At 53.9% G+C, this 24,516-nt stretch overlaps 4 protein-coding genes across 16 annotated transcripts in view; 3 read left to right on the plus strand and 1 right to left on the minus strand.

The window, feature by feature from the left end:
* Positions 1–6,746, plus strand: part of DOCK3 (dedicator of cytokinesis 3) — a 597,071-nt gene extending 590,325 nt beyond the window's left edge. For 3 of the 4 annotated variants that reach the window (XM_081794945.1, XM_081794946.1, XM_078443039.2), the window contains 3 exons: positions 2,454–2,576; positions 3,104–3,186; positions 3,968–6,746. In XM_081794945.1, the coding sequence (XP_081651071.1) occupies positions 2,454–2,576; positions 3,104–3,186; positions 3,968–4,477 (716 nt within the window). In that variant the 3' untranslated portion in view covers positions 4,478–6,746. The remainder of the gene's footprint in view (positions 1–2,453; positions 2,577–3,103; positions 3,187–3,967) is intronic. The other variant, XM_078443040.1, reaches the window with a different exon arrangement.
* MANF (mesencephalic astrocyte derived neurotrophic factor) lies at positions 5,429–11,839 on the plus strand. Its single transcript, XM_078435596.1, has 6 exons — positions 5,429–5,525; positions 7,530–7,924; positions 8,005–8,224; positions 8,967–9,094; positions 10,083–10,224; positions 11,412–11,839. Exons 1-6 carry the CDS (start codon positions 5,429–5,431, stop codon positions 11,594–11,596), a joined length of 1,167 nt encoding a protein of 388 aa, XP_078291722.1. The 3' UTR covers positions 11,597–11,839.
* Positions 11,840–14,058: 2,219 nt separating this feature from the next.
* Positions 14,059–17,202, plus strand: RBM15B (RNA binding motif protein 15B). Its single transcript, XM_060631132.3, has one exon. It carries the CDS (start codon positions 14,181–14,183, stop codon positions 16,884–16,886), a length of 2,706 nt encoding a protein of 901 aa, XP_060487115.3. The 5' UTR covers positions 14,059–14,180; the 3' UTR covers positions 16,887–17,202.
* A 1,463-nt stretch (positions 17,203–18,665) lies between these two features.
* DCAF1 (DDB1 and CUL4 associated factor 1) overlaps positions 18,666–24,516 on the minus strand; it is an 89,243-nt gene continuing 83,392 nt past the window's right edge. For 5 of the 10 annotated variants that reach the window (XM_078443042.1, XM_078443045.2, XM_078443041.2 and 2 more), the window contains one exon: positions 20,693–21,654. In XM_078443042.1, coding sequence (XP_078299168.1) covers positions 21,596–21,654 — 59 coding nt within the window. In that variant the 3' untranslated portion in view covers positions 20,693–21,595. Of the gene's footprint in view, positions 19,353–20,575; positions 20,653–20,692; positions 21,655–24,516 lie in introns of those variants that run through there. The other 5 variants (XR_013554206.2, XR_013554204.2, XR_013554207.2 and 2 more) reach the window with 3 other exon arrangements.

Consider the following 24,516-nt stretch of genomic DNA (forward strand, 5'->3'; position numbering starts at 1 on the left):
AGGACCCTATGCCAACTGGACAAAGAAGAACACCAGGCCTCAGACCAGGCTGCAGCAAGAAGCTGGACATGCCCATCCCCAAGTGTGGGAAGGAAAGAGGCTGAGGCCACAGCAAGCATGTCCATGCCACAGTGCCAGTGTTTTGTGGGCAGCAAATAAGACATTTGCCTAGTGGGAACACACAGGCCAGAGTAGTGGCTCCCTAAGTCTCTTCCTGGATCCTCCAGGGCAGAAGCTATACATACTTATCACCATTCTCTTGTCATCAGGATCCTGAGTCCCACAAGGACTCTGCTTCTCACTTGTCATCTCTCTTTGCCAGGCAGTGACTCTCAGGCCTGTGCTGGACCTCCGTTCACAGAGACAGAGCAAGAAATGGCCAGGCCACAGTAGGGATTGCCCCCTTCTGCCAGGATAAGTCGCTCCATCTTAGACTTTCCACTAGCCCCAGTGCATTTGTGTCACATGGCAGAGGTCCATGGGCCTCATTGCTCACCAACATCAGTCTATAGGGTGAACTAGATGGTTCTGGATCACTGGAGTGGCTCAGGCAGGCACCCTTTGAAAAGCCCTGCAGCCTGCCAGCTTTTTTGCCCCATAGCCTCGCTGCCCACAAGTTCCTGTGGGTTCTTGTGGGTGAACATCTGTGGCCCTGCAGTGAGAGCTTGGGCTGTCAGGACCCCTTTGGGGAAGCTGCCCAGACCCACCTCCAAGCTTCTTAATTCCTGAAATTCGGGGGCTTTTTTTTTTTTTTTTTAGAACTTTTCTCTTTGGAGAGAGCAAGTTTCAGTGATGAGGACCCAGAAGCTCATGCCCCATCTTGAGGAGAGTCTGTGTGAGAATGGGCCTATCTTGTTCTTCAGTTGCCTCAGGCTCTCCAAGGAGGCCTTCTGGTAGAATCCACCTGGTGCTCATCACATTCAGAATTCTTTCCTCCCTTTAGGCAACAGCTGAGTGCCTGCCCACCCAATCACTGCCATGCCCTCCCACCAGCCACCTGCCATCAGCTATCCCATGAGACTGAGCAGTCCTTAGAACTGAGGCTGTTCAGGTAGTAGAGTTCTACCTTGTGTTCTACTGCAAGCCCTCGAGTTCCTCACTAATGGGAAGGAAGGAGAAGGGCATAACTATCTTATCCCTGGACCACATGGGCCCAGCCCCTCCTGGCCACATCCTCCTTGAAGGCTGGACCCCAGCTCCTTCCTTTCCAGAACCTCTCTATTCCTTTAGGTGCTAGCATTTCCCGCTCGGTACCTGGCGCTGGAAGAGCACAAACCCCAGCCTCTTTGGGCACACTTGAGTTATAACTGCCTCAGAACAAAGCTGGGGGCTAGGTCTCTGAATTATGAGCTGCTTCCCTGCTGCTGATAGCCCAAAAGGGAGATTATGTTTGCCTAGCTCCATTAGAGAAAAGACACATTTCTTGTCAGTGGTATTTGGTCTCCAGGAGGAGTTGGCCAACAGTATTTATATGTCCCCTGCTGTTCCTGCAGAGTGGCACCCTCTAGCCCAAGATCCAGCCATTCTTCCTTTCCTCTCCTCTCCTGCAAAGTTGCTCACCTCAGCTGTGGCTGGGGGAGGGGTGTGAACGGACCAGTATTCTGGCACTGGCCTCCTTCCTTGGCATAGATGGACACTCTGTTTCCCTTTGTCCAAGGCCCGCTCTACCCTGCATCCATGGCATGTGGATGCCAGGAACTGGGCCTCTCTGCAAGCCTAAAAGCACCCTCATTCCCACAGCCCTCCCTTTTCTTGGGAAGCCACGGGTGGAACCAGACCTGAGCCACAACTCTTGGGCTGTATACTCTTCCCTTCAGCAGGCACACCAGTCCTTGCCTGAAAACCCTTTGTGCATCCCAAATCCAGTCAGTAGGCAGAGAAGCAGTGGGGTGGGAACAGCTTGTATGTTACCAGAGGCCTTTTGGGGGGCAACTCCTGCCCACACCCTGGCTGTGCACTAGCTCTAGGATGGGGCAGTCTGTGCCTCTCGCCCCCTGTGCTCCCTGCTTTTCCTGTTAGGCCAGGGCAGTTGGAGAGCCCTGACTTGGCTCTGGTGAGGAGCTCTGTGGCCTGCATTCTGTCTGCATTCTGTCCCATCAGCCCGTTCCACTCTGCTCTGCTCACTTCTGTTCTCTGTCCTCTTCTGACAAATCCCGGAGGCTGCAGATGTTCACTCCTTGCTGCACTGTCTCTCAGCTTGCCTCACCCTGAGTACTCTTCAGACGTCAGTCCACTCTGCTGCTATCCTCTTAAGCAGCTTCTGTCCCTGGTCACTCTCCCCCATGGGCCACAGTGTCTCACGTGGCCAGTGTTTTTGGGGGGCTGGCATGCCACTCACACATGTGCTGGCTACACAGTGCACACCTGGAGAAGCCATAGGCTGTAAGATGGGCTTCTCCCTGAGGATGGCTCAGAAGTAACCTCCCTTCATGCCATCTGTTTCCACCCTTCAGCAGTGCCAGCAGCCCCCAGCAGCTGGAGCCTGGATAGCGGAGCCCGAGAGGCCCAGCCCTTCCTGTCTGCCCACATGGGGCGCAGCCTGGCCCCCCCAGTGCCTCCCCGAAGCCTGCTGCATGGTAAGAAGACCTCCAGCGGGTCCCCCAGATAGCCCCTGGTTTCAGACTCAACTCAGAGGCGAGGGTAGCAGCCCTCGAGACTAAGAAGATGGGCCATTCTCTGGGCTGACTCAGCCAAGGAAGAAATATCCCCACCACAGGAAGAAGCCTGCTGGGCTTTGGGGTCGTGAGGTTTCCAAGTACAGCAGGTGAGCTCAGGAAGGCCTTCCCAACCAGGGGGGCTGAAGACAATGGAACAGACTGTGCTGGCCGGCTCCTCACCAGCCTGTCGGAGAGCTACAACTGCCTGTGGCCCACCGTTCCATGGGCTTGGCCGTACTTGACCTTCTTGACCTTCTGTGTGGCACAGGTGCCTTTTACTCCAGCAGCCTGTTTTGGAGAACTTCAGTGAAAAGAGAGGTTTTTCTGTGACCTTCAATGCTGAGGGGTGCCCAGGAGACTCTTCCCACAGCTGCGCAGTTGGAAGATGTGCCAGCACACAGCCCAAGAAAGCCCCAGCTAAGGCTCTTGTTCTATTCCCTTTGCAGGTCATTACTCCCTACACTTTGACGCCTTCCACCACCCCCTGGGTGACACCCCCCCGGCCCTGCCTGCCCGGACTCTGCGCAAGGTAATGTATTGAAGCAACAGCCCCACAAGAGTGTGAAAGGAATCTTCTTGTCTGCTCTGGAATCTCCTGGGTCTACGAAAAGAACCACAGCCCTTCTGTGCTCCTCTGTCCCAGAGCAACCAGCCTGGCAGAAGCTGGGGGTGGCCAGAGCCACACTTGTGATGCAGATGACCCATGTGTCCTGCAATCAATGCGATGGGGACAGGGAGGTCAGAGGGTCCTGGGGACAGCAACACACGAGTACCCTGAATGCACCGGCAAGGGGCAGTGAGGGGCTTGGGGACTCCCTGCTGACACCACTAGGTATCAATGCACTACAGTTCAAGAAGTGAAAAGACATTTCCATGGTAGATCAGAGAGCATTTTACACTAGAGGCCAGTCAAAAGCAAGAAACAGGAGACAGCAAAGCCTTATGAAAACTCCTTAATTTTTCTGCATGTTGGAAAAGAGTCTCTGTCACAGATTTTAGCAACAGAATGCATTCATCTGGCCTATGTCCCCTGGGGTTCTTCCTGCTCTCTGCACTGGCCTGCCCACCCAGCCCTTCTGTTAGCACCCCAGAGCCACACGGGATATAAATGCCTAGCAGCCAGGCCAGGGCCATTTTTGTCCACAGAAATGTAGCTGATTCTGGGGTTCCACTGGCTTGCTTGGGGGGCAGCTGCTGAAGAAACAAATGTGTATCCAATATGTGCGGGTACTTGGTCCTCTCTTCACCTAGTGGGCCAGCCCACCTGTCTGGAGAAAGGGATTCTAATATGCCCACCCTTTCCTTTGCAGTCTCCTCTCCACCCTATCCCAGCCTCCCCCACAAGCCCCCAGTCAGGTCTGGATGGCAGCAACTCTACACTGTCTGGCAGTGCCAGCAGCGGCGTGTCCTCCCTGAGCGAGAGTAACTTTGGGCACTCCTCAGAGGTCCCACCTCGAACTGACACCATGGACTCCATGCCAAGCCAGGCCTGGAATGCAGATGAAGATCTTGAGCCACCCTACCTCCCTGTCCACTACAGCCTCTCCGAGTCCGCCGTTCTGGACTCCATCAAGGCCCAGCCATGCCGAAGCCACTCAGCACCGGGGTGTGTCATCCCTCAGGACCCCATGGACCCACCTGCGCTGCCACCCAAGCCCTACCACACCCGCCTGCCGGCCCTGGAGCACGATGAAGGCGTGCTGCTACGCGAAGATGCTGACAGGCCTCGGGGCCTGCACCGCAAGGCCTCACTGCCCCCAGGGAGCGCCAAGGAAGAGCAGGCCCGCATGGCCTGGGAACATGGCCGAGGGGAACAGTGAGGGGCAAGGAGGCGGCTGGGACGCCGCCCTCTGTGAGCAGCTTGCCCATCCACTCCAGGTCTGAAAAGCAAGTCCCCTCACCAGGGAGCCAGAGAGGCCTGGCACTCAGGAGAGAACCACCCCGAGTCTACGTTCTACTGCCGTGAACTTGTGTGTTGCCATGTACAGAGGCCGCAGCAGCATGAAGGGTTGTGGCTTCTCTTTTTATTTCATTTTCTACGTTTCCATTCTATGGGTTTTCCTTTCTTTCCTTTGTGCAGTAGATGCTTTCTTCCTCCTGCAGTTCCAGACCACGTGGAGCTATATGGAGATATTGCACAGAGAGAATTGCTTTGCAGCTTTGCAGGGCCCAGGGGTAGGAGCTCCAGGCCCTCCCTCCAGGGCAGAGATGCACAGAAGAATGGAAATTGCACTAGGGACTTCTTCTGTTGCTGTGTGGACAGAAGAACTCATGGTTGTATTCAGGGATCGCAAGGACCACGTGGACTACATGTCACAGGTGGACAAGGGAGCTACAAGCCGTTTTGCACAAATGCCTACCCACCTGCCCACTCTTCCATCCAGGAGTGCGAGACTGAGGGGCTGCTTGAGCCAACCTGCCAGCTCAGGCATGTGACCTGGCCTAACTGCATGCCCAGGGCACACTGCCAAGCTTCCATGGGCCAGCCCTGTCTCTCACTCTACCTTGGATTTTTCCATCGCTTTTATTTGACCATTTGCTCCCTTACATTCTCCATACACCTCATGCCCTGCAGGAGCCCCCTTGATGAATGGATCTGCAAAGGTTATCTCCCACCCTCTGCCCCCGGCGCTTGTGTGGGGGTGTGGAGCCAGAGGCCCTAGCCACCTTCTTCCCCATGGCCCAGGAGGCCAAGTGTTGAGAGACAAGCTGGTATAGAGCGAGGCTGGGGTGTGGCAGGGGCCAGAAATCCTCTTTCAGAAGTGGCCAGAATGCCTGTCATCCAGTTCCTGAATCAGGGATTTTCAGCACTACCTCTGAGCAGTGGGGCTGGCTGCCCAGCCAGGCTTCCAGCCCTGAGGACTCGTGGTAAGGTTCAGCAAGCTTCTAGGTAAAGAGGGTGGGAGGAAGCCCCTCCTTTGGAAGCAGAGAGCCACACAGGTTGAATTATCCTCTCTCAAGTGGCCAAGTGTAGCTCACCGCCCCCCCCCCCTCCAAGCCCACGGGGACCACCACTCAGGGTTCAGGGTGGGCAGGAGGGCAGTTTCTCCAGCCTTCCCAATCTTTTGGGCAGAGCGCAATGGTATCTTTATAGGAAACTTTTTCAGGTCAGGGCACGGATTTTTCTCTTGGTTTATTATTTGCGGGGGGGGGGGGGGGGATAAGGTGGGGTGGTAATAGTATTTTACCAGGGTGCTTCTAAGTTACTTAAAAAAAAGTCTACAAAATTTTTTTTTTCATTTGCATAAGTTCACAACTTTGATGGTCACAAGGCTGCCTTCTCCTTATTGAGCAGATGTGTTCTCCCCTAGTTCCTCTTCTGGCCAGGCCCTGGGCCCTAGACCTCCATCCTTTCCCCCACAGCCCACCTTTCCAAACAGACAAGGCCAGCCAAGGTGTTCTTTTCTTGTAAACAAATGCCAGCTTATCGAACAGGAAATGCCAGCAAGTAACCAATTGGGTAGATGAAGGGCCACATTACCTTCAGGGCATCTGGGGGTGTCTCTCACCAGGGGTCATTTCTGATAATTATAAGGATAGCTCTAGGTAGAGTGGGTGAGTCATGGCAACCCTGACCTCAGAGGGCAGGCGTAGAGTATGTGGTGTTCACAAGTGTTAGAGAGTGGGGGGCTAGCTCTGGATTTGAATTTTAGGTAGAAGGGCATCTTTAGATTTTAGGGCACTTCTGAACCTCAATCCCTGGACAAGGCAGTCATCACATAAGAACATCGACCTTCTCCACCTTGTAGCACAGGAGGGTAGGGAGGGCAGTGTGGGTTGTGGGTTTGTTTGGCCTTGCTTTTTTATGTAAGGTAAGCTAGGTTTGTCTTCCCTTTCCATTTTCCCTAACTGGATGAAAGGACATAATCCAAATCCCTTTTGTTGGAGAACGGCCAGTCTGAGGGGAAGTGGGAGGCCAGAAATGAGAATCCTCTGAAAAGATTGTGAAATACTGATTTTCATTCTTTCAAGCTTATTTGTAAATACCTATTTGAATGCTGTGTATTTGTACAGGAATTTGAGCAAAAAATGTATAGAGTGTGATGTCCAATTGGTATTCAGCCCTATAAATGTGTTTTTAACCTCTGGCATTCTGTGCTTATTTAAAATAAGAAAACTTCTAACCTTTTTTTTTTTGTGTGTGTATTTATGTTTAAAAAAGTGGTTTAAAAATTATCTTATACCTGTACCAGAAAGCAAAGTTAAGAGGAAAAACAATTTGTACTAGTGTCCCAAAAAGTATTTTACTGTATATATTGTGGTAGCATGTTCTAAATCCAACAAGTAATGTGAATTTTAGATGTAAATATCTGCCACTTGATTCTCCCCCTTTCCCCACTCCTTTGACTGCTGTGATGTGAATTAAAGATGAATACCTGATACTGACCCACTGAATTCACTGAATGGGAGCAGCCCAAGTGCCCCTCTCCATCCCTTGTCGCTGGGCTCCAAGCCCTTTAGCCCCATAGAAACCTCTCTGCACGGAGCACGGAGCCAGCCTTTTCCACGCCCTGCCTTCAGACAGCCAAGCCCTGCACTTGGAAGGGAGGGCAGCCAAAGAGGAAACCCCCTCGAGTGCTCGTCGGCTGACTCGCGGGCCCCCACCCAGGAGGCGCCCCCGGCAGCCAGGGATCCTGAGGCTCGGTGGGAAAACCGGAGGCGGCGGGCCAGTCCTTTAGCTCCTCGCTGAGGCGGGCCGGCTCGGATCTTACAGCCACAGCACCTAAGGAGGCCAGGCGCTCCCCGAGGCCTAGGACGGCCGCTCGGAGAGGGCCCTTCCAATGAGAAATCCTCCAGCCCAGCTTCTGTCCACCCCGGCCGGCGTCCAGTTAGCTCCTACAAGACGGGTTCCGGCCTGATGCGGACATTCAGACCGGGTCGGCAGGCCTCGCGGGCGCAAGAGCTTCCGCAGACGTTCCCGAAGCCTGGATCCTCCGCCCACGGTATCGTTTGAAAAAAAGAAAAGAACCTCCCGAAACCTGGCCTGCAGCGGTCAGCTCTCCCTGCCTGCCCTTGGGGCCCCGGGGCGGGGAGGGATTTTTCGGGAAGACGTGGGTCCCAGAGCAGGGACTACTCGGGACAAGTCAGGCGCAAAGCTGAAGCCGAGCCCCACACCAGTCCTCTGCGCCAGTCCGCGGCGCCCCGCCTCTGTCACAGCTGCTGCCCCTACTCAAGATGGCGGCCCGGATCCCTTCCGCCGCCTTCGCGGCCGCTTCCTGCCGGCCGCCCTGGTTCAATCAGCGGCCGACAACTGTCTAGGGCCAAGGGCGGGCGAAGCTACCAGCCAATAAGAAAGGGCAGCGTGGAGCCGCCCGTCTGGGCTCCCGGGCGCGTGGACCAATGAGAGCGCGGCGTGTGGGAGGGCGCGGGGTCCGCCCGCCAATGGGGAACTACGGCGCGCGGCCGGGACCCGGAGGCAGCTCCTCACGGCGGGCGCGGTTCAGTCCGGCAGCGGCGGCGGCGGCGGTGGAGGAGGAGGAGGATGTGGGCCACGCAGGGGCTGGCGGTGGCGCTGGCTCTGAGCGTGTTGCCGGGCGGCCGGGCTCTGCGGCCAGGCGACTGCGAAGGTGCGGCGGGGCCGGGGTCCGCTCACCGAGGCCGGCCTGGCGGCGGCTCTGAACCCACCCAGACCACCGAACGGCCGAGAGGCCGGGGCTGGAACGGGCGGGGGCGGCGGCCGTCCCAGCGGGGTCCGCCCGAAGAGGGGCGGACGCCGGCCTAGAAAACAGTTCCTGAGCCTAGGAAACTGGTCCAACAAGAAAAAGTTGGAACTAGATCGTGCAGAAAACTTGGCTTGAAATTGAGATAACGCCGGAGTTTCTTTCCTTTCCCATCACGGGGCAGAGGCTCTCCCTGGCCCAGGTCGGGAGTCCCCAGGGCCGGCCATGGGCACCATTCTGGGGCCGGTGGGCCTGCGAAGCCGCACCTCGGGTTCGATGTTGTATTTGGAAATGAGAAGCGTTTGGATTGTTTTTGTCTTCGCCCTCCGGTTTGGCCTCTTCTGAGGTCACAGTGAGTCCATCCCAAGGACACGTGTTCAATCTCGGCTTAAACTTTATGGAAGGAGCAGGGAGGAGCCATGTGTGGGTCACTGGGTGATGCTCGTTCCCCATGTGCCCTAGGTGTACCAAGGGACCCCAGCAACCCGGAGGTGGGTTCTGCCCGCCCGTGGGCACCTGAGAAAACCCGGTGATGGAAAAACTCATCTCTCACCTTGTCTGCTATTTAAATTGATGACGGAGTTCCCTCCTGGTGGATTGGGGTGCACCTTGGTGATTGCTGAGCATCTCCCTTCCCTCTCTTTTCCAGTCTGTATCTCTTATCTGGGAAGATTTTATCAGGACCTCAAAGATCGAGATGTCACATTCTCACCATCCTCTGTTGAAAAAGAGCTTATAAAATTCTGCCGGGAAGCAAGAGGCAAAGAGAATCGGTTGGTGAGTAGCTGGTTACCCTCCTTGGCTGGCCCTGCCCACTTGCCTGTTCAGGAGGTTAACTGTTCTGTTAGTATGCTAGTGTGGGACTCCAGTCTCCAGTGTTTTCATGAATTCTGCAGTTGTGAGGTTTTGTTACCCTGTTAGTATTGAATGAGCACGTACTGGGTGCTGGGCACTGGGAGTATCAGTGGGGAGAAATGACAGGCAAACAAATGACAGCAGTGGGATGAGTGTCCAGCAGAAAATAGACCACGGTGCTCTGGCAGAGAGGGTAGATGCTGATTTAGGCAAAATAGTCAAGAATCTCTCTGAGGAAGAGTTGTCATTAAAAGGCAGGAGGGAAGAGCATCCCAGGAAGAGAGAACAACCATGTGAGTGTTCAGAGGCCACGTGCGAGGACACAAGATAACAAAGTGGGCACAGGGTATGCCAGAGCTGAATTGGGACAAGAGCCCTAATGAAATGATTTTTGTAGCTTTAATTTCCCTGGCAATCGCTGGTTTGTCTTTTTTTATTTTTATTTATTTATTTCTTAATTTTTTAAATGTTTTTATTTATTTTTGAAGGAGAGAGAGAGAGCATGAGCGGGGGAGGAGCAGAGAGGGAGACACAGAATTGGAAGCAGGCCCCAGGCTCTAAGCTGTCAGCACAGAGCCAGATGCGCGGCTCGAACTCACGAACTGTGAGATCTTGACCTGAGCCGAAGTCAGACGCTTAACCGACTGAGCCACCCAGGCGCCCCTGTGTGTCTTTTTTTTTTAAAGGTCTGAATCCTGGCGACTCTTAAACTTATGTGGAGGTTGTCAGCTCTGGGACTGAGCATGTACTAAGAGCCCAGGGTTTACGCTGACTGAATCTGACCGCTGGTACAGAGAGGGCGTGGGGAAAGGGGGTCCTGGCAAAGAGATGTTTTGAGATATCAGTGTTTTGTGGAGGAGAAGGCTTTCAAGGGAAACCTCCTGAAGGTCATTGTCCTTTCTTGCTGCAGTGCTACTACATTGGGGCCACAGATGACGCTGCCACTAAGATCATCAACGAGGTGTCGAAGCCCCTGGCCCACCACATCCCTGTGGAGAAGGTCTGTGAGAAGCTCAAAAAGAAGGACAGCCAAATCTGTGAGCTAAAGTATGGTGAGTGTGGCTAAACCTTATTTAACAAACACGGACCCTCTGAGCTCAGGCATTAGGAGTCGACTTTGTAGCTGGGAGAGGCAGGTGAGAAACGAGAGCCTCGTGAGCTTTATAGCCAGGTAGACTGTGCTAAGTGAGGGGCAGGGTGGATCTGGCCTCATGGGTGGAGGTCTGAATAGGCCTCACTGAGGAGGTGACGTTCAACATACTTTGGAGGCAGGCGGTAGATTAGCCAAGGGGAACAGCTAAGGGAAGAACATTCCAGGCTGAGCAAACAGGCAGTGCAGAGGCAGCCAGAGGCATGGCCGGTAGACAGGGCACAGAGGGCCTTGCAGGTTGGTGAAGATTTGGCTTCAGATCTTTAATCTGAGTCAAGTTGGGAACATGGGATTTTGAGCAGAGAAGGGATGTGGCCTGACCTGTCCTGGTCATAAGCTCTGAAGGCCCAGCAATCTTCCTCATTTTGAAGAGAAATGCTGTGTGTGGACAGGCAGGCCAGGAGTTCCAGCTGCTGCAGCATCTCTCTTGCCGACATTACTGGTGGGGAAAAGCAGGCCTCAGAAACAGGACCAGGAATAGTTGTCCTTGTCTGTAAAGTTTAAGCAGCACCAGCATGTTTTACTGTGACTTGAGTGTCCAAGGGCCTGTGTTTGTCCACTTGTGTCAAGGATGCCCAGTCTCCTGACTGTGACCTGACAGGCTGTTGGCTCAAGGTCTCTCTGTGGTCACAAGTGGTTGTGGAGAGAGTAAGCTCTTGACCAGGGCCTGTGTTGGGAAATTGGAGCTAGGGGGTCTCTCTGCTCTGTCACCGTGGAGCTGTCATTCTACAGTGACTTGACCTCTACTGTGACTATTTTTCAAGGCACTTGGAGTGGGAACCACATTTCTCCTGTAAGGTTCCTCCTGTAAGAACCATGTAGCCCCCATCCCTGTCCTTGGCAATACTGCATGTCTGGGTGGATGCTGCCAGCATGAGACCAGCCTTCCGGTGAAAGGGCCCAGGCCAGTTCCCCCAGTTCAGGGCATTGGGCACAGACACACACCTGCAGGTGTCTGGAAACGTCTGTCCCCCTCTGACCAGTAGGACTGCTTGTTTTAACGGATGGGAGGCTGTGCTGGGGTGACCCATGCCAGGACTATGAGGGTCCTTGGCCACTCCCACGAGCTCTCCCTACTCTCTCCTCCAGACAAGCAGATTGACCTGAGCACAGTGGACCTGAAGAAGCTCCGGGTTAAAGAACTCAAGAAGATCCTGGACGACTGGGGGGAGACGTGCAAAGGCTGTGCAGAGAAGTCTGACTACATCCGGAAGATTAATGAACTGATGCCTAAATATGCCCCCAAGGCAGCCGGTTCACGGACTGATTTGTAGTCTGCCCGCCCCCCGCTGCACCTGTGGGGAAAGCATTCCACTTGCGTCTTCCCTGCAGCCTTTTTGTAATTTATTTTTTAGGCAGGCTCCTGACAATGTCAGGTGTGAAGCCTGGAGCTCTCCTGCCGATGCTGGCTCTACAGCGCCCCCTGGGGGGTTCACTTTGTTCTGTTGCTGGTTTACTCTAGGACTTCAAAGTGTGTTTGGGAATTTTTTATTAAAGGAAGAACATTTCTAGCTGTCCCTGGAGAATTAAAGTGAATCTGAAATAGGATTTCAGCCCTAACGAAGATCCCAGCAGTTTATGCTTTCCAGTTCACAAGAGTTGTCTGCTATCTTCACATCTGCCCCTTGGCCGCCAGTGCCGGAGATGCCAGGCAGGACACGGGCTGAGGCATGGGGGCTCGTGCAGGACTGGAGGCGAGCCCGGGAGAAGACTGGGTCCCATGCCTCACCCCGAGGTGACTTGGAGTGGAAGTCCCACCCGGGGAGCTGGAGGCCGAACAGCCTCTTGGCAGAGCACAGGGTGTTGAATCTGGTGTGCAAGGGAGGGGCTTATATCAGGGCTGGGTCCGAGCAGGACTGAGGGTATGTTTAGTATGGTTTTCTGGAATGATGACTTCAGTAGCTGCCTGTGTTCAGTACCATCACATTTCTAAAGATGCTCTTGGCCTGGCTTCCTCCACCAAGCACCATCCAGATCTGGCCATCTACTTGGTCATCTGAGTTTGTGGTGTAGGGTCAGTCCCAAGCCTCTGATGCCTAATTGGGGTTTTGTGAGATATGCAGAGGTCAGTTTATACAAAGAGTCAGTGAGAGCTTGCCTTTTGCCTTTGTTTACCCAAGATAAGTCTAAAATAGTTGAGGTCTTGTCCCCAAAGAGTCTCCAGAGTCTGTTTTTTTTAGTTACTTCTGGGGTTGGCTCTTGGGGAACCCAGTTGTCAGCGTAAGCTGTGGCTTGGTGGACACCCCTTTGCTTCTTGGGCCTGCAGAGACCACCTGAAGGGAAAGACCAGTAGTGCTTTTCCAAGAAAGACTTCAGTCTTCCTTTTTTGCAGTTTATAAATTATACAGTTGCTAAATTCAGTTTGCCTACACAGGCCTTGTCACAGCCTGCTGTGGCATCCACTAGTGCAGTGGCCCCACATTTTGCACATCTACAACACCACGTCTAAGAGGAAAGCAAGGTTGAGCCACTTCTCAGGCCAAGACTTCCTTGTTTTGGAGAATGAGCTGTTAGGATCTGACAAGCACAGTGTCCTGATCCCCTTACAGGCACTGAGAAAATCCACAGCTAAAGGCAGAAGCCTTAGGAGATGGATGGCCATGGCCTACAGGCCACACTGAACACAAGAACAGGGAAAACAACAACCTCTCCCACTGTAGGGCTGACCCCCGAGGTTATCTATGAAAGGGTTAACTCGTCCCTTCTGGAAGTGTAGGTCAGTTCTGGCAATGTTACAGGTGTTTTCGTTTAAGCTTTCCCCCTTGCACCTGCCTCAGCTGTTCCAGGAGTGGTTTATTTATGGTTGTGGGAGGAGGAGGAACTGGTAGGCTTTAACCCACCCCACAGTTGCCTTGCTGAAGTTGGGTCAGGTTCTGCAATGCTTCCAACAGCTCTCGGGGGAATGGAGCCATCCTGAGGGGGCTTGGGCGCCTGGGCAGAATTCATTCCACCCACCCCACTGGCCCCACATCTCGCCTGGAGGTGAACAGAAGGGCACTGGTCAGCCAGAGGTAAGCGTGGCAAGCTGTGGTAACTACTGGACTTGGCTTTGTCTTCACCCATGGCTCCGTGGCCCTGTCCTTACAGCCCACTGTCTGCTCAGGTGGCTGCAGCAGAGGGCGGGCCCAGTGGCGCCAAGGAGCCTATTCCCACTTGGTAAACGGCAGGTTTGCTGGCTCGCCTGCCAGGTCTGGCCTTGTGCATTCAGAGCCCATGGCCTCGCGGCCTTTACGGCGATCACTGCATAGGATACCAGAACGCTAAGGATGCCTGTTCTGTGGGCGGTGGGTCCTGGACGGGGCCTATGGAGGTTCTCGGGCCTGTCCATTCCGGACCCTAATCGGGAGACGGCCGTGGTGGGGATTAGGGGGAGGCCACGTAAAGAGCCACTGGGTTAAGACCCGGGAGCCCGGCGCCCACAGACGCTGCCACTCCTACTCCACGCGTCGTGGGACGCCCAGGGCCCGCAGCCCACGGGCGTCAGAGTCAGTGCAAGCCAGCCTGGCTCTCAGGAGGGCCATGATTTCCGCGTAGCCCAGAGCCTTGGCCGCGGGGTGGCGTCAGAGCTCACTTTCAGGCCCACCCGGGGTCATGTGGCACGGAGAGGCGCCGTCCGATGACGTATGCCGGCGCAGCTCTCGCCCCACCCGCCGCCGGGTCACGTGACAGTCCGGCGCAGCCTGATAACGCGACGCCCGGCCCCTGCGCGCTGCTCCCGCCCCGCCCCGCTGCCACCGCCGCGCTGAGTCCTTTTGTCCAAGATGGCGGCGCCGGGGGCGCTGCCTTCTCGGCCGCCGCCGCCGCCGCCGCCGCTGTGAGGGGCCTGTGGGCCGCCCGCCCGCCCGCTGCGCCGGCGCCATGAAGAGGCAGAGCGAGCGAGACTCGAGCCCAAGCGGGCGCGGCTCGTCATCGTCGGCCAAGCGGCCGCGGGAGCGCGAACGGGAGGCGGAGGCGGGCGGGCGGCGGGCAGCGCACAAGGCCTCGGGCGGCGCCAAGCATCCCGTTCCAACGCGGGCCCGCGACAAACCCCGCGGTAGCGGGGGCGGCGGGGGTGGGCATCGCGACGGCCGCGGCGCCGGGGACGCGAATCACCGTGCGAGCAGCGGCCGCTCCTCGGGCTCGGGCGCCGGCGGCGGGGGACGCGGCGGCAAGGCCTCCGGGGACCCAGGCGCTTCAGGTGCTTCGCCCCGCGCGTCTCCGCTGCCGCCGCCTCCGCCACCGCCCGGGACCGAGCCCGCGGGTCCCGGCTCGTCGGCGGCCGCACCTGAGTACAAGACGCTGCTCATCAGCAGCCTGAGCCCTGCGCTGCCCGCCGAGCACCTCGAGGACCGGCTCTTCCATCAGTTCAAGCGCTTCGGTGAGATCAGCCTGCGCCTGTCGCACACGCCAGAGCTGGGCCGCGTGGCCTACGTGAACTTCCGGCACCCGCAGGACGCACGCGAGGCCCGCCAGCACGCCCTGGCCCGCCAGCTGCTGCTCTACGACCGGCCGCTCAAGGTGGAGCCCGTGTACCTGCGCGGCGGCGGCGGCGGCGGCGGTGGCGGCGGCAGTGGTGGCGGTGGTGGGAGCAGCCGGCGAAGCAGCAGCAGCAGCGCTGCCGCCTCCACGCCGCCCCCAGGTCCCCCCGCCCCCGCGGACCCGCTAGGCTACCTGCCACTGCACAGTGGCTACCAATATAAGCAGCGCTCGCTGTCCCCCGTAGCCGCCCCGCCGCTGCGGGAGCCCCGTGCTCGCCACGCCGCCGCAGCCTTTGCCCTGGATGCTGCCGCCGCTGCCGCAGTGGGACTATCCCGGGAGCGGGCCCTGGACTACTACGGGCTTTACGACGATCGCGGGCGTCCCTACGGCTACCCGGCCGTGTGCGAGGAGGACCTGATGCCTGAGGACGACCAGCGCGCCACGCGCAACCTCTTCATTGGGAACCTGGACCACAGCGTGTCTGAGGTGGAGTTGCGGCGGGCCTTCGAGAAGTACGGCATCATCGAGGAGGTGGTCATCAAGAGACCTGCCCGTGGCCAGGGCGGTGCGTATGCCTTCCTCAAGTTCCAGAACCTAGACATGGCCCACAGGGCTAAGGTGGCCATGTCAGGCCGGGTGATTGGCCGCAACCCCATTAAGATAGGCTATGGCAAGGCCAACCCCACCACTCGCCTCTGGGTGGGTGGCCTGGGACCTAACACCTCACTGGCTGCTCTGGCCCGGGAGTTTGATCGCTTTGGGAGCATTCGAACCATTGATCACGTCAAGGGAGATAGCTTTGCTTACATCCAGTATGAGAGCTTGGATGCAGCCCAGGCTGCCTGTGCAAAAATGAGGGGCTTTCCCTTGGGTGGTCCAGACCGAAGGCTGCGTGTGGATTTTGCCAAAGCAGAGGAGACTCGATATCCCCAGCAGTACCAGCCCTCACCCCTCCCTGTGCATTATGAGCTGCTGCCGGATGGATATACCCGGCACCGAAACCTGGATGCTGACCTGCGGGTGCGGGATAGGACCCCCCCACACCTCCTGTACTCAGACCGAGACCGGACCTTTTTGGAAGGGGACTGGACCAGCCCTAGTAAAAGCTCTGACCGGCGAAACAGCTTGGAGGGCTACAGCCGCTCGGTGCGCAGCCGGAGTGGGGAACGCTGGGGAGATGGGGACCGGGGCCTGCCCAAGCCCTGGGAGGAGAGGCGGAAGCGGAGGAGCCTTTCCAGTGACCGCGGGAGGACAACCCACTCCCCTTACGAGGAACGGAGCAGGACCAAGGGTGGTGGGCAGCAGGTGGACCGGGGCTCTGATCGCACTCCTGAGCGCAGCCGTAAGGAGAACCACGCCAGTGATGGGACCAAGGAGTCAAGCAGCAATTCTCTCAGCAACAGCAGACATGGGGCTGAGGAGAGGAGTCACCACCACCACCATGAGGCTCCAGACTCTTCCCACGGGAAGAAGACACGAGAGAGCGAGCGCAATCATCGGACCTCTGAGGCTGAGCCCAAGCCTCTGGAAGAGCCAAAACACGAGACCAAAAAGCTCAAGAATCTTTCTGAGTATGCCCAGACACTGCAGCTGGGTTGGAATGGGCTCCTAGTGTTGAAAAACAGTTGCTTCCCGACATCTATGCACATCCTAGAGGGGGACCAAGGGGTTATCACCGGCCTCCTCAAAGATCACACTTCTGGGAGCAAGCTGACCCAGTTGAAGATCGCCCAGCGCCTGCGACTGGACCAGCCCAAGCTCGATGAGGTCACACGGCGCATCAAGCAGGGGAGCCCCAATGGCTATGCAGTGCTTCTAGCCACCCAGGCAACCCCCAGCGGGCCTGGCACTGAGGGGATGCCCACGGTGGAGCCAGGCCTACAGAGGCGGCTTCTCAGGAACCTGGTCTCCTACTTGAAACAGAAGCAGGCCGCGGGGGTGATCAGCCTGCCGGTGGGTGGTTCCAAGGGCAGAGACAGCACGGGCATGCTCTATGCCTTCCCGCCCTGTGACTTTTCACAGCAGTACCTCCAGTCAGCACTGAGGACATTGGGCAAGCTAGAAGAAGAACACATGGTGATAGTTATAGTAAGAGACACTGCCTAGCCCAGACCTGTTTCCAGCTCCGCATTTGTCACAAAAGCAGTCATTTTAAAAGCTGATTCCCCACCTCCTACTCCCTTGGTTTGAATTCTCTGCTGGGTTATTTTGGTTCATTTGGTGGGGGAACAGAGTCCTGACCCCTACCAACACTAAGTTCTTAGATTTTTGAGGGTTTTTTTACAGCGATGAGCAAAGGGACTCCTGTCACATTGATTTCTAGTGTACAAGATACTGTCTGCTGTGTTCTGTATTTTTTTATTTTTTGACTAACTGTATGGAAAGTTGTCAGTAAAGCCTTTGTCAGAGGATGGATTTTTAATCCTGTTCAGAGTCTTGGTTTAATCAAGTTTTTCCCCACTGCACACAAATGCGCCATCTTTGCGGCACTGGTGTAGCTCAGAGTTCTAATGGATTGTCCGCTCTCAGTCCCTCAGCTCTTTGGGCTGAGTCAGGACTGTGTTCACGTTTTTAACCTTGGCTGAGAGCAGGTGGGCTTCAATTTGCCTCTGGACCCTACCTTGCCTGCCTGAGCAAAGCCCATGCAAAGGGAAGGGGTGAGCCTAAGGTCTATAACCAGCAGCTGTGGTAGTTTTGGAGTTTTTGTTCTCTTGCCCTAAACGTGCGTGTTCATCCACTTGAGGTGTAGCTGTTGGACAAGGTGCCCGATCTTGAGGTCTTTTTGCGAGCCGGTAGTCTAGCAGTTGTGTGGTCTTGTAGTCATGGGGAAGAACAGTGTAATATTGGTGCCAAGGGGCCTCATTCTCACATATCCACGCAGGCTCCCCCTCTTGTTCAGCCTCGCAGCCTTAATGTGGCAGCCCAGGAATGCTCAGTTGGAGACCGAGCTGCCTCAAACTCCCAGGGACACTAGAGGCCAAATGTCGGAATGGAGGGTGAGAGGAAGCTTCTCTGGGCTAATTCTTGAACTTGACCCAATGTTTGTGAATTCTGGTTCTTTGGTTATTCGTGGCTGATGTGTCAAAGGAACAGGCCTCTGCCCAGTAACTAGAGCTTTTGTGAGGGACACTGAATCCCCAGACCGAAGAATTTTTGCAGTGCTGCAAGGGAACGTGATGGGTTAGGAAGATGCTCTTAACTGGCTTACCTGTTTCTCAGGTGCAAGGTAAGAGAGAGTGCCTCAGCCTCTTGCCCTGCTGCTGAGGTGGAACCACTGGAAGAAAGGTGCTTCTGTGGGGAATGCGGTCACAGGTACCAAGCTTTGGCTTGTTGGCTTGAATGGCTTTGACTAGCACTGCCCAAGCTAGGGGGCAATGTGGAGGCATCCTTGAGCTGGGAGGGACTCTTTAAAGAATTACTAATGCTGTCATCCCTGGTCTCTAGTGAGGTCATAGGGCAAATGAAGCCAGCACCATTGGAGACCAGGGAGGGAAACCAGTCATACAGCAGTTGTCACCATGTCCCAAAAGGCCCATTGTCAGAGCTGAGGGACAGCAGAAGCCCCAGTAAGAGAAATGAACCCCCCAAAGGCCAGGAACTCTAAGTTCTGTGGGCCATGCCACTCTCCTGGCCTGGCCCATTACCCCAGCTGGGGCAAGGCAACACAGGTGACAGCCGGATGTTTTGAGAGAGTTGTGAAGTGGAGGCTGAGGCTCAGTGTATCCTGCATGGAGAATACATGCTTGTCCACAAGGACAATGAAGGAGGTGGCTTTTAGGGACCTTGGAGATTTAAAATGAACAGGATAAGGTGCCTGGGCAAGTACTGCTCACTGGGCTAAAGCTGGTACTCATGAGAGAACAAACATGTTCACAACAGAAAACCTTAACAAAGGAGGTGTTAAATGTGTTTATTTGTCTGTACTTGAGCTGTGGTAACACCTGCAGGGTGTCTAAGCAAGTCTATGGGGGGGGGGGGGGGCAGCTGACCACAGCTCCACCATCCTGGGGTAGCTCATAGTGCCAGGAGTGGCCCTTATCTTGTTCAGAGCAAGCGAGGTAGGGGTGACCTGAAGGCACATCACAGGGCTTCCTGCAGATCTTTGAGAAATGCCTGGGTCACACACAGGCCAGAGGTGCCTTGCCCCTTAAGTCCCAAACTTCTTTGGGCTGATCCTTCATAGAGTGGGTGCTCAGAACCCAGAATACTACACCTCCTAGCATTCCCAGATGGAAACCTGGAGAAGACACTTCAACGCTTGACTTGTCCGCTCTTCAGGGATAGGTGTTCTCTGTTCCCAAAAGGAAATACAGAGTTTTAGTAAAGAGCCACGCCTACTGTGTGACCTTCCTCCTCCTCTTCCTTGGACCCTCTTCTCAACCACTTCCTTCCTTTGGCTCTTAAGACACAGCAGGTTCTGTGAACTTCTCTCAGAAAGGCCTTGGCCAGCACTAGTAAGGGTAAGTCAGGTGGTCAAGGCACTGGTTGATTTCAGACTGCCCCAGAGAGAACAATTTAACTGCAGGCATCAAGCACCTCCACCTGGGGGTTCGGGTCCTCTCTGAGGGGTTGCTTTAAAAAAAAAAAAAAAAAAAAAAAAAAGTGAAAAAAAGTTTGCCTCCTCATTGGTTTGCTAGTATCGTACAGATTTCTTCCTAAGTGACTCCAATCTTAAGCCCTGGTATAGTAAGAAACAGGGCTGATGTCTCAAGCCTCTCAGGGCGCTTCCCTAAAGGCACGTTGTCAAGTCAACCAGAACTTTGCTTTCCTGCTAGAGGTCCTCATCTCCACCCCAGAGACCCGTAGGCACTCCCAAGAGCTGCTGGCAGAGTTTAGGGACACAGCCAGTGGCTCAGCTGAGTTCCTGACTAGAATATAGCGCTTTTACTACTGGCCTTTTAACCTGCTTTCTTCTGCATCCAGCACCAGCAATCAAGGCTACACCATGGGTCAGGTGTTAGCAACCCATTAAAGCTGAGGCCTCAGCTCTCTAAAGGACCAAGAGCTAGCTACCTGTCTGACACAGGCCCGCGTGTGTGTGTGTGTTTGTGTGTGACAAATTGTATGGTATTCCAAAGCCCGACAGGGCTCTGCCAGCCCCTGGTGAGTTTTAGCCATGTTGTCTTGCTTACTTCACAACCAAATTTGTCCCCTCTTCTCTTGGCAAAGGGAGAAAAAAGTCTCTAGCCATGTGATACCTACATAATAGAAACCAAGAAGCTATTACTTGAGCGAACTCAAAGGAAGAGACAGGTCTGTTTACTGGGAAGGAAAGCAGGGTGAGGTGGGATCAGTGAAAAGGTCAGAGCATGTGGCACTTCCCTGGCAGTAGCGCAGTTTTAACCAACCGCAGGCTGATTTTGGAGGCCCGAGACTGCATCTGCAAACCCAGGCTGCCCAAGCCCCCGCTGCCCCCAAACCACCAAAAGTGAACAACTCCGGTCTGCTATCACTGTCCCTTGAGGAAACTGGTGACAGTCACCCACCCGACTATAGAGGTGGCCAAAACGTTTTCACTCCTTAGCTTTGCCAGCATGTTTCTCCAAAACTCCCCAGGACCCCTAACTTGCCAGTTCCACCAAACATGTACTGCAGAGCTGCCTTCTTGAGTCAGTCTGGGACAGAGAGATGTGCCCACGGTGGACAATGCCCAAGCCTCTCCTCCACCCCACGTGGTTGGTTCTCGGGCACAGACCGTTACTCCCTCTGGAGCACGGCTGCAGACCAGGTTTAAACACTGTGACTAAGCTACTTTTCTCCCCAGAGTGCTTTATTTGGGCAGAATGTGTTCTCACCGCCATCCTGGACTGCCTCTCCCAGAAGGCGTCTTCTCTACTGGCTGGCTAGAGCTGCAGGGAAAGGGACCATCACACTTTGGTAAAGAGAACAGGGAAAGGCCAGGAACAAACAAAGACAGACTTGTAGTTTATTTTGTATTTTTTTTTAAATAAATACACTTTACATTAAAGAAAAAAGGCCTTTGATTTGTAATTTCCACATTGGGGAGAAAGGGAAGAAAAAAATTTTTGAAAAACAATCACAAAGAAAAATAGAGGGAGTGAACTTATATCCTAAGTTCCCTCAACTCCACAAAACCAATATCCACAACGACCTTGCTGCCCCCAAACCATGAAGGTGGGTGAACCTGGGAATTTACTCAGCAAACAAGCAGTGCCTTCCTCCCCACCTCGGGCACGAAGGAAAGCAAATTAACCTGACAGCATATGAGGCAACAAAACAGGTTAAAAAATCATATATTATATTTATAATAAAATACTCTTAATCCTTATCAATTTAAGAAACCACGATTTTCCTTTTCATTTAAATACGTATGTAAAAATGCCTCTGTATTGTTCTTTAGACATCATTTTCTTCCATAGAAAATGAAGTGCAGGGACAAGAGACCTGGTGGATATAAGTTCATACCCTCAGTTATAAATGCCTGTTTTTTTTTTCTTTTTAAGTTTTATAAAAAACTATTTCTTGTTCTTTAAGTAAAGAACGTTATACAAAGAAAATATATTGTGAAATAACCCCAGAGACATGTTTTTTCCCCCCCCTTGAGGAAAGAGCTGTCCATCCTAGGAGAAGGGGGGAAGCAGAATAGGGCCTAAACCCTGTTGTCTTTTTGTGGTTGTTATTGTTTTAGAAGGACCCTCAGATTCCAGTGAGGCTCTCTAAGCCATATTCCTCTGAATGCAGGGCATGCAGTTCCTTAAAAGACAGCCCTGGGAGATGGGGAAGGGAAGGTGTTCTGAATTCATCTGACTCAGTTTCTCGCCTGTCAAGAATGTCTTCCATATGATGATGGTCCCTCATTCATTCAGAGATAAGATGATGTCATCTTCCAAATCAGAGTTGTCAGAGCTGTCCGCTGAAAGGGAAGACGACAGAGAGACTAGGTTATGCACTAGGCTTACAGGAAGCTTTTAGGAAGGAAACACCTACATACACACATTTATGCTTGAGCAGAGTTAACTGCCAGTTTCCAGAAAGAAGAAAACACAACAATTAACTACTTGGAGCTGGCTCTGGAGAATATACTTGTTGGCAACAGTGGCCACCCTGGGGCCTTTTACTCTCGTGCCCTTCAAAGGGCCTGGATGCAATGCTCTCTGCTTTCCAGAGGTGCTTCCTGCTGGGGGGGGGGGGGGGGGGGGTTGGCTAAAGGAACAAGGCAAGCCCTGAAGCTTCTGCATAGCTGCAAAGGGGCAGGGCTGAGGGAGTAATGACTGAGCCCTTTGGCCTCGTGTCCTTCAGGGATGGGTGCACAGGCCTGCCCGATCCCCCTAGGACCACTAAAAAGGGAGGCCAAGCCCAAGCAAGAGTGAGATTTCTCTTAAACTCTCAACAACTCTCTTATCAAAGACCTCATAAAGGTAGAGACTGTCAACCTAGGATTCATTCCTCTGTAAGTTCTGAATATAATCAGCAGGGAACAAGCTCCCAGAAAGGTACAGGCCGGCATGCAGCAACACCAGAGGAGGAGTACCTAGAAACTCTAGGTTGGAGACCAGCAGGGAGTAGCTATGACACCGTGGAATGTGGCACCATGTCTCTGGCACAGGAGGAGCACTCCGCTTGACCATCGGCCTTCTCAGGCAGTGAATAGACCACATTAACACCTCTGGAAGGATCCACTGAGGAATGAAACTAGGCAAAAGAACCTTCAAAATGAGGTAGATACACCATTGTCTGGCTGATCAAGATCGGAGGGAAACATAGTACCTAGACTCCTAAGGACTCTAGTACTTGCTGAAGGAAGGTGAGGGAAAAGTCTTGGTGCCCCCTTTGATTACAGTTCAGGAAGCCATGAAACCTTTTTAACAAGGTCTCCAAGGAAGTAGACAGATTGTGAGCGGGAGCCTTGCAAATGCCCACAGGCTGTGGGGTTCCCACATAGAGAGGGACACCAATGGTTCCAAAAAATTCCCCATCAGCCTTTCCCAGATACCTGAGAACTCTCAGGAAAGCTGAGGCAAGAACAATGCATGTTCCCAAACCTTCCTTCATTCACTACAATCTCCTTTACGAAGAAAACTGAAGTGGATAAAGTGAAACCAGCAAACAGACGGCTGTGATACAAGAAAGCCCTGAATGTAAACGAGAGGTAACTGGAAAAGTCAGTGCTTCTGGGCCTACAAGGGCACAAGCACGACCCGACTACTGGTGAGGAGCAGGGATGTCAGGGCAGGAAGATCAGAGAACTAACATCTGAGCTGAACCAAACGGCCTTGTCAGCTTCCCTGCTGCAAGAACTCCAGGAGGAAGCGCCAACAGAAAAAGGTAGGGCCTGCTCTCCACAGCCAAGCACAGCACCGTGTCCCAGCCGTGGCAGACCTCCAGGGAGTCCCCTAGTGCTCCTGTGATGTATGATCCAACAATGCCAGACCGCCTGCCTGACACCTGACCGTCAGCTGTGCAGCTGCTAAGAGCTTAACAACTGTGCCTCACATCTAAGGAGTAAAAATGCAGCTGCACAAGGACTGAGACACAATCTTTAAGCAAATCAGGCACAGGGTCTGAGAGAAGCTTCAGGGCCTGGGCGCAGACTCCATTCTTGGTGGTCAGGTGACAGGACATCTTTCTCTAGCTTCCTTAGCCTCTTCTCACCCTCAACTGTTGAAGAGCCCCAACCCCAGACTCTGGTCAGGACCTCTCCTTCTAAAAGGCCCTCTGAGGCAAAGGCAGTCTAGATGTAAAAAATCAGTCCCTGCAGTGTTTAACCTGCTGCCTCTACAACACACAAGCTTTTGGGGAAAGCAGAACTGACTGCAACAGAGAAACACACAAGACTTCAGCGTCAAGGTGTTTTCTCTTCCTAAGGCTGGGGCTCTGCATGTGAAACTGATCACTGGCTCTCTATAGGACCTGGGCCTAGCAAAGTTATGGGGTGGCACAGGGCTGCGGTTTTCAATAGTCTCAATGACTTTCATCACATCCTAAAAGGGCTACTACATGAGCTCAGAACGGTTAAGAGCTAATCTGAGTAGTGTGACACAAAATATCAGCATACCAAGGGTACAGAGAATGCTCCCTCTGCTCTGCTGTAAACTCCGGGAAGGGGCCGGGGGGAGGGGGTTGTTCTCTACAAAACAGACAGCAATGCAGTACATGCTATATCCATGCTGCCTCCATATCACCACTTCAGCTCTGGAGCCCAAGCTGAAATGTCCTCAAGTTGTCGACTATTACAGCATATTCACATCATAAATATTCCCACCAAAATAAAGTAATATTCTCATTGCTAAAAGAATTAAGGTTCTCCAGATTACCTCTTGGGCCTGAAGGAATTTCCTAAAGAGTTAATAAAGGAGGCAGTAATTTTACAGGCCAAAAACAAATTTAGTGGCTTTATATTCAAGAATAAAAAAATGAGTGACCATCTCATGTCAGGAGCACCGCTGCCAGCTGCACTCCTGGCCTGTTACTTGTAATTGAAGGAAACACAACTTGTAGCCCATGTGGCACTATTCACAGATGACAAAAAGTTCACTAAAAATTGTCCTTTTACTCCCATCAATACTGTCATGTGTCCATGACCCTTAGTCCCTCTTACCTGGCTCTCTGACCATGGCTAGGGACAAGGCAAGTCCTCCTCCACTGAATCACCTCAACCTCCAATATAGAAAAATGGAAGCTGGTAAAGAGCAGACGAGCAGATAGAGAAGGCATTCCCTCCCAACCCCCACAGAGCCTCCTCAAAATACAACTTCAGCAAGAGGATTTCTGTAAC

The sequence above is a fragment of the Panthera onca genome, chromosome A2, assembly GCF_046562875.1.
Source record: "Panthera onca isolate mPanOnc1 chromosome A2, mPanOnc1 haplotype 2, whole genome shotgun sequence".
NCBI lineage: Eukaryota > Metazoa > Chordata > Mammalia > Carnivora > Felidae > Panthera > Panthera onca.